This window comes from Penaeus vannamei, chromosome 18, assembly GCF_042767895.1.
Source record: "Penaeus vannamei isolate JL-2024 chromosome 18, ASM4276789v1, whole genome shotgun sequence".
NCBI classification, from domain to species: domain Eukaryota; kingdom Metazoa; phylum Arthropoda; class Malacostraca; order Decapoda; family Penaeidae; genus Penaeus; species Penaeus vannamei.
Window position 1 is genome coordinate 38671593 of NC_091566.1, and position 7500 is coordinate 38679092.

The 7500-nt window shown below is 45.7% G+C and overlaps 1 protein-coding gene across 1 annotated transcript in view; it reads left to right on the top strand.

Annotated features, from left to right (window-relative positions):
• The window catches only part of LOC138864874 (uncharacterized), a 5742-nt gene extending 2685 nt beyond the window's left edge, over window positions 1-3057 (top strand). Inside the window, exons 5-8 of the mRNA XM_070133504.1 lie at window positions 934-1087; window positions 1451-1665; window positions 1851-2078; window positions 2605-3057. Coding sequence (XP_069989605.1) covers window positions 934-1087; window positions 1451-1665; window positions 1851-2078; window positions 2605-2988 — 981 coding nt within the window. The 3' untranslated portion in view covers window positions 2989-3057. The remainder of the gene's footprint in view (window positions 1-933; window positions 1088-1450; window positions 1666-1850; window positions 2079-2604) is intronic.
• The last annotated feature ends 4443 nt before the right edge of the window (window positions 3058-7500 follow it).

Consider the following 7500-nt stretch of genomic DNA (forward strand, 5'->3'; position numbering starts at 1 on the left):
TTCATTATGGAGAAAAACAGATATGTAACGATAAATTATAATAAATTTCCTTTCCGTTAAAGCGGAGTACAACCTTCACAGGTTACTTTAATCCAGGGAAAGTTACACCAAAGGTTTGCACACAGTTAATAGATTTACCAGCATACAATGTTGGCAAAATATCCTAAACACTTCATTGCCACCAAGATCCTCTGCTAAGGAAAGATGCAGTGCAATACGCCCCTTCTCTTCAAAAAATAAGTTGCAACCAGACGCACCAATTTTCTTTCATAAATGATCCTTTCTTAAACCGTTTTAACCGAAAGTGTGTCCCCTTAAGCGGAGTGAGCTTTCTATCCCCAATAACGGGAAGGAAGGGAGCTCACAGTCCCTCTTAACCGGAAGGAAATAAGGAGCGAGGTGCAGTGGCCGTTAAGTCTTATTTAACCGGAGTGGAATGAGCTTTTTTTACCTATTAATGCGGAGGAGAGCTTTTTGTTTCTCTTAACCAGAAGGAAATGAGCTTTCTGTTCCCCGGTAACTGGAGGGAATTGAGCTCTCAGTCTCCCTTAACCTTGACGGAAATGAGCTCTTTGTCTCCCCTTAACCGGACGCAAATGAACTGTTTGCCTCCCCTTATCCGGACGCAAATGGGCCCTTTGTCTCCCCTTAACCGGACGCAAATGAACTGTTTGTCTCCCCTTATCCGGACGCAAATGGACCCTTCGTCTCCCCTTAACCGGACACAAATGAACTGTTTGTCTCCCCTTATCCGGACGCAAATGAGCCCTTTGTCTCCCTTTAACCGAACACAAATGAACTATTTATCGTCTCCCCTTATCCGGACACAAATGAGCCCATTGTCTCCCCTTAACCGGACGCAAATGAGCCCTTTGTTTCCCCTTAACCGGCCGGTGATAAGCAGAACGGAAGCGAGCCCTGTCTCCCTCGCAGGTCCCCACCACCGAACACGACACCCTCTGGTCGCCGACGCTGACGATGGTGAACGTGCGAGGGACGGAGAGGACGATGGTGGACAGCGAGGCCGTCCTCACCATCCACCGAGAGGGAGAGCCCTTGGAGGACGACTTCACTGTCCCCGAGGATAGTGAGTGTCGTGTGCGGACTTCAAAAGTAGGGGGGGAGGGGTTCTTTCACTTCCGAGATGCCATGTTGATGTTATTAAAGGTATATTGGGGTATCTTCACTAGGGTTGAGGGATGCGTTTGACCGTGTGAGGACGGATTCATTGGTTGGTCTCTCGGATTTGTTTGTATTTGTTTTGTTTTGTTTTTTTAGTTTTTTCTGTCTTTCTGGTTATGTATAGTTATTGTATAGTCGTAAAGGTTGTCTGAATGCAGATACGTATTTGTAATTCAATGTTTTATCCTTCTTTTTCTGGCTTATCTGGTTTTTTTTTTTATTTCTTTCTCCTCCTTTCTGCCACCTCCCACATTCGCAACTCCTTTAGTCAACGTGTACCTGGGCTCCGAGAACCACCTGAGCGTCGAGCGGAAGTACACCTCCCAGTTCCTGTGCGACCTCGACCTGGCCCTCTACCCCTTCGACGTCCAGCGCTGCTTCATGGCCCTCGAGGTGCTCTCTGCCGCCACCGACTTCGTCGTCCTCGAGGAGGCCATCTCGACTGTCTCCTACGTCGGCGCCAAGCTCCTGATCGAGTACGAGGTGCGGGGCTCCCGTCGAGGCCGAGTGCCTGCTGCGGCGTCTGAGATCTGATGCAATATTGTCACTTTCATGATATTTGCTTGTACCTTCAGGGACCTGCGTCTTTATCTTTTATTTAAGTAACTGCCTTTAAGTCCCTTGTGCTTCCAAGAAAAGCGAAAGAGACGAGAAACTATCCGCCGCAGGTCGTGGACGTGAGGCTGGCGGTGTCGAACAACCAGACGATGGCGGAGGCGGAGGTGGAGGTGGAGCTGCAGCGCCGCGTGGGCTACCCCATCATCTCCATCTACGTCCCCACCGTCATCCTGCTCATCCTGGCCTACCTGTCGCTCGTCTTCCGGAGGGACAACTTCGAGACGAGGGTCATGTCGGCGCTCACCGTGCTGCTGGTGCTGGCGTCGCTCTTCACGCAGGCGAGTCGCCCTCGGCTCTTGCTCTTGGCTCTTAGCCTTTATCTCTTAGCTTTTGGCTCTTAGCTCTTGGCTCTTAGCCCTTAGATCTTGGCTCTTGTTCTAAGAGGGGCAGATGAGGCTCTCGCGCTGGCGTCGCTCTTCACGCAGGCGAGTCGCCCTCGGCTCTTCCTCTTGGCTCTTAGCCCTTAGATCTTGGCTCTTGGCTCATAGTCCTTAGCTCTTAGCTTTTGGCTCTTAGCTCTTAGCTCATAGTCCTTAGCTCTTAGCTTTTGGCTCTTAGCTCTTAGCTCATAGTCCTTAGCTCTTAGCTTTTGGCTCTTAGCCCTTAGATCTTGGCTCTTGTTCTAAGAGGCTCTCGCGCTGGCGACGCTCTTCGCGCGGGTGAGGCGTCGCTCGCGACGGGGAAATCGGCGGTGGTCCATTGTTATTTTCATTGATTATAGAAGTCACGTGCATATCATTAGAGGGAATGCCAAATGCATAAACAGACAAATAGATAAAGCTGCCGCTTCCCTCTCCTTTCCAGACCTCGACGTCCCTCCCCAAGACGTCGTACTTCAAGATGGTGGACGTGTGGCTCCTGTTCAGCATCTCGCTCATCTTCTTCGTCATCGTCTTCCACGTCCTCATCGACATGGCTGCGGACGGCAAGCTCCTCAGCGCCGCCTCCGGGATCGGCTCGTCCATCCGCGTCGCTCCCGCCGAAGGGAAGGAGGCCCGCGACGTCCCCCTCAAGGCCCTCCCCAAGCCCACGCGGGGGTTGTCTCGCTGGGTCCTCGGGGGTGACATCGAGTCCCACCTCGAGCGGAACAGGAAGCTCTGCGACAAACTCTATAAATACGCCATGATATTCATCCCTTGCTACTTCCTCTTCTTCAACGTGGTCTATTGGCTGTACATCTTCGCTTGAAGGGAACCGGCGCAAGTGTTCGTTATCGATGCCTTTGTAACGCGAATTCGCATTTTTTTTTATTATTTGTTATTAGAATTATTACCACTACCATCATTATCCTTTTCATCACTTTTATCATTATCATTACAATCGTTATTGTTACTATTATATTCATTATTGTTACCGTTACTTTCATTATCTTTATTTTCAGTTTTCTTACTATTACTATTATTTTCTTTATTACTTTTATAATAATCATTGTTATCATCGTTATTATTATTATCATTATCATCATCGTTATTATTATTATTATTATCATAATTATTATCATTATTATCATAGTCATCATTATTATCATTATTAGTATTATCCTTATCATTATTATTACCATCATTATTATTACAACTGCGTTTACTATTATTATTGTTATCATCATTATCGTTGATTTTTCTTTTGATGGATTTATTATCCGTATCATCACAGTTATCATATTTTTTTTGGTCTTCGACATGTCCTGGAAGCTAAACATAAATAGATTAATAAACATTAGATTCATTTTCACATTAGACAATCTATTAATTTACAACATGATCAGATTTTATTTATCATAAATCAATACTGACTATGATTAGAAGACCAAATGCCACAGTATGCTACATGCCTTGCGTAGTACATGCAGTAGTAGTGAAGGTGACTGATGTAGCACAATCACTCCATCATCATCATCATCATCAAGGGGGCTGACGCCGACGGGGGCGCATAGCCGCATCCCCCCTTCGCTTCCACCTACGAGGATCCCTCATGGCTAGACGCCAGGCAGGGACTCAGCCCATCTCTATTTCTTCACGGCAGGTTTGCTCGATCTGCCCAAGCCACGACTTCCTAGGTCGTCCCACAGGCCCCCTCCACCCAGGGTTGTCTCGAACAGAGACGACCTGATGGGCAGGATCATCCTGAGGAAAGCGAGCCAGGTGGCCGTATCGCCTGAGTTGGCGATCACGGATTGTGCAGATAACAGGTCCTGTGCCAGTCTCACGGTGCAACCGTTGGTTGGACACATGTTCCCGCCAACAGTTCCCCATGATCTGTCGCAAAGACCTATTACAAAAGGCTTCAAGACGAGCCTTCAAGGCACAGGACAATGTCCAGGTTTCGCTACCGTATAGCAAAACTAGTATTATCAGGGCCTTGAAAACCCATAGCTTGGTCCTTCTGCACAGGTACCGACATCTCCAAATACTCTTGTTGAGAGAGTTCATGACCCCTGCTGCCAGGCCAATCCGTCTGCTGACTTCATGGTCTGACAGCCCAGAGTTATGAACTACACTACCAAGGTATGTAAAGCTCTCTGTGACTTCAATGTCCTCGCCGCAAGCATGTACCGACTGAACAGGTTCTCCTAACAAGTCCCCAAATTCCTGGACCTTGGTCTTGGTCCAGGAGACCTCTAGACCCAAGGGCTTCGCTTCATTGCTAAATGCATCGAGAGCTGCCACTAGGGTTTCCAAAGCCTCAGATAGAATGGCAACGTCATCAGCAAAGTCAAGGTCTGTAACCTTTATATTGCCCAGTGTTGCTCCACAATGACTTTGAACAGTAGCTCTGCCCAGTATTCAGTCCATGCAAGTGTTGAAAAGAGTTGGTGCAAGGACACAGCCTTGCCTCACTCCTGAACTAACAGGAAAGAAGCTCGACAGGCCCCCACCACACTTTACAGCACTTTCAGTACCAGTATACAGGCTTGCTATTAGTCCAATAATCCTTGTTGGAATTCCTCTCAGCCTCAGGATCTCCCAAAGTGACTCCCGATGCACCGTATCGAACGCCTTCTTGAGGTCGATGTAGGCTGCAAGCAGCCCACGCCCGAACTCACGGCGGCGCTCTACAGTGACTCGAAGCGCGAGGATACGGTCTATTGTGGACTTACCCGGATTGCTCCAGTCTCTGGTGCCTCAGTAGATGGTCTCTGATACGTCTCATGTGGGCGTGGATGTGGGCGAGAACCTTGCCTGGTGTACTGAGTAGTGTGATGCCTCAGTGGTTGTTGTGGTCCCTTGCCCTTCCAGAGAGGAATGATGAAATCCCTCAACAAGTCAGGAGGAATGGCACCGGACCGCCAGATGGCAGCCAGGACAGAATGTAACCCCTGTGCCATGGGCTCACCACCAGCCTTTAACAGTTCAGCTGGTATGCTGCAGATACCCGCTGCTTTACCACTCTTCAGCTTGGAAATCGCCCTCCTAACTTCAGTTAGGGAGGGAGGGTCCTCACTGATAGGTGGATCCGGCAGCAGGATCTCGAAACTACCCGCATCCAAGTTAACTGTTGGTGGGTCAACCTGGTACAGCTGCTCAAAATACTCAGCCCAACGTTCCCGCACCGCATCAGGATCTGAAACGATCTGACCATTTACTGAGCGAACTGCTGTCACCTGTGAAGAGCGCTTGGAGTTCAGCTTTCTCAGGGCTTGATATGCAGGACGAAGGTCATTTACTAAGAAATGGCCTTCTACCTCCTCTGTAAGACTCCTAATAAACTGTTCCTTGTCCCTTCTTAACAGGGACCGAGTTCTGCGCACATGAGAACGGTGCAATTCCCGATCCCCTGTCAGACGAGCCGTGCGACATGCATCTGTGGCTTCCAGTGTCTCCTGCGAGATGGAATTCCGTACTGCTCTCGGGCGTACACCAATCGTATCTTGAGCTGCATCAAGCGTTTCACGCTTAAAGGTATCCCACAGAAGAACAGGGTCTGTCAGACTGTCAAGCACTGCGAAACGATCAGAGATTGCCTCAGCAAACCCACAGGCACACTCTGCCTCCCTCAGCCTGTCCAAATGAAACACCCTAGGTTGATCATTTGACCGCTGGGGAGTATTGAAGTGGACCCGGAGGGTAGCCATAACCAATCTATGGTCAGTACCACAGAACTCAGCACTCCTGTACACCCTGCAATTCTGAAGGATCCTCCAACGAGTGCTAACGAGTATGTGGTCGATCTCCTTGGCTGCATTACCTGCATCACTGTACCATGTCCAGCGATGTGGGTCTGGGCGCTGGTACCAGGAGCCAGAAATCCTAAATTTCTGGGACCTAGCAAAGTCCCGGAAAAGGAGGCTATTCTCGCTACCGGCATCAGCTCCTGAACCATGGGGACCGACAGACATCTCATAGCCAGATCGATCACAGCCAGATACCGCATTGAAGTCACCCAGAACAATGCAAATATCTCTCCGGGGACATCTGTCTACCACAGATATAAGTTTGGCGTAGAACATCTCTTTCACATCAAGTTTACAAACATCAGTAGGAGCATACACAGCAATAAGAGACATGAAGCCAAAAGATAGCTTCAATCTCAATACCATTATACGGTCATCAACAGGAGTAACCTCTACTACCGAGGGTTGGAGTCTGCTGGAAATGGCAATGGCTACTCCATGGAGATGGTGGCCGTCGCTGCGGCCCGACCAGTAATAGGTGTAGCCACCTACACAGGTCATGCCGCTGCCAGGCCTCCTCACCTCTGAGAGAGCAGTCACCTCAACTCTCAGCCTCCCCAGTTCCCTCGACAGTAGAGGCAACCGATCATCCTGACGCAAAGAACGGACGTTCCAAGCCCCTACCCTGACTTCCCGCCTGAGGTTCAGCCTCTGGCAGTCGCTCCGGGTGGATGCTACCTCTGCCACCCCCACCGACGCTGCCCCATACAAAAGGGGGTGGCGGGCTGCGTGCCCCATCATCCACTTGTGGGGTTCCATGTCTCTCAATATATAGTTCCACAAAGGAATACAAAGAGAATGCTTTTGTATATTTGCATATATAAATATATATATATATATATATATATATATATATATATATATATATATATATATATATATACGTATATATATATATATATATATATATATATATATATATATATATATATATATATATATATATATATATATATATATATATATATATATATATATATATATATATATATATATATATATATATATATATGTATGTATATATATATATATATATATATATATATATATATATATATATATGTGTGTATATATATATATATATATATATATATATATATATATATATATATATATATATATATATATATATACATATATATATACACACACACGCATATATATATATACATATACATATATATATATATATATATATATATATAGATATATATATATATATATATATATATATAGTATATATATATATATAGATAGATAGATAGATAGATAGAGCTATAGATATATGTATATCTATCTATCTATCTATATATATATATATATATATATATATATATATATATATATATATATATATATATATATATATATATATATATATATATATATATATATATATATATATATATATACATATATATGCAGACCAGTGACTGCATATATAAGCATATACAGAAGCCTCTAAACTGGTCTGTTTTGCAACTCGCGAAGTCATGATAGAAGCAAGACATGGAAAGTGATGCTTCTTG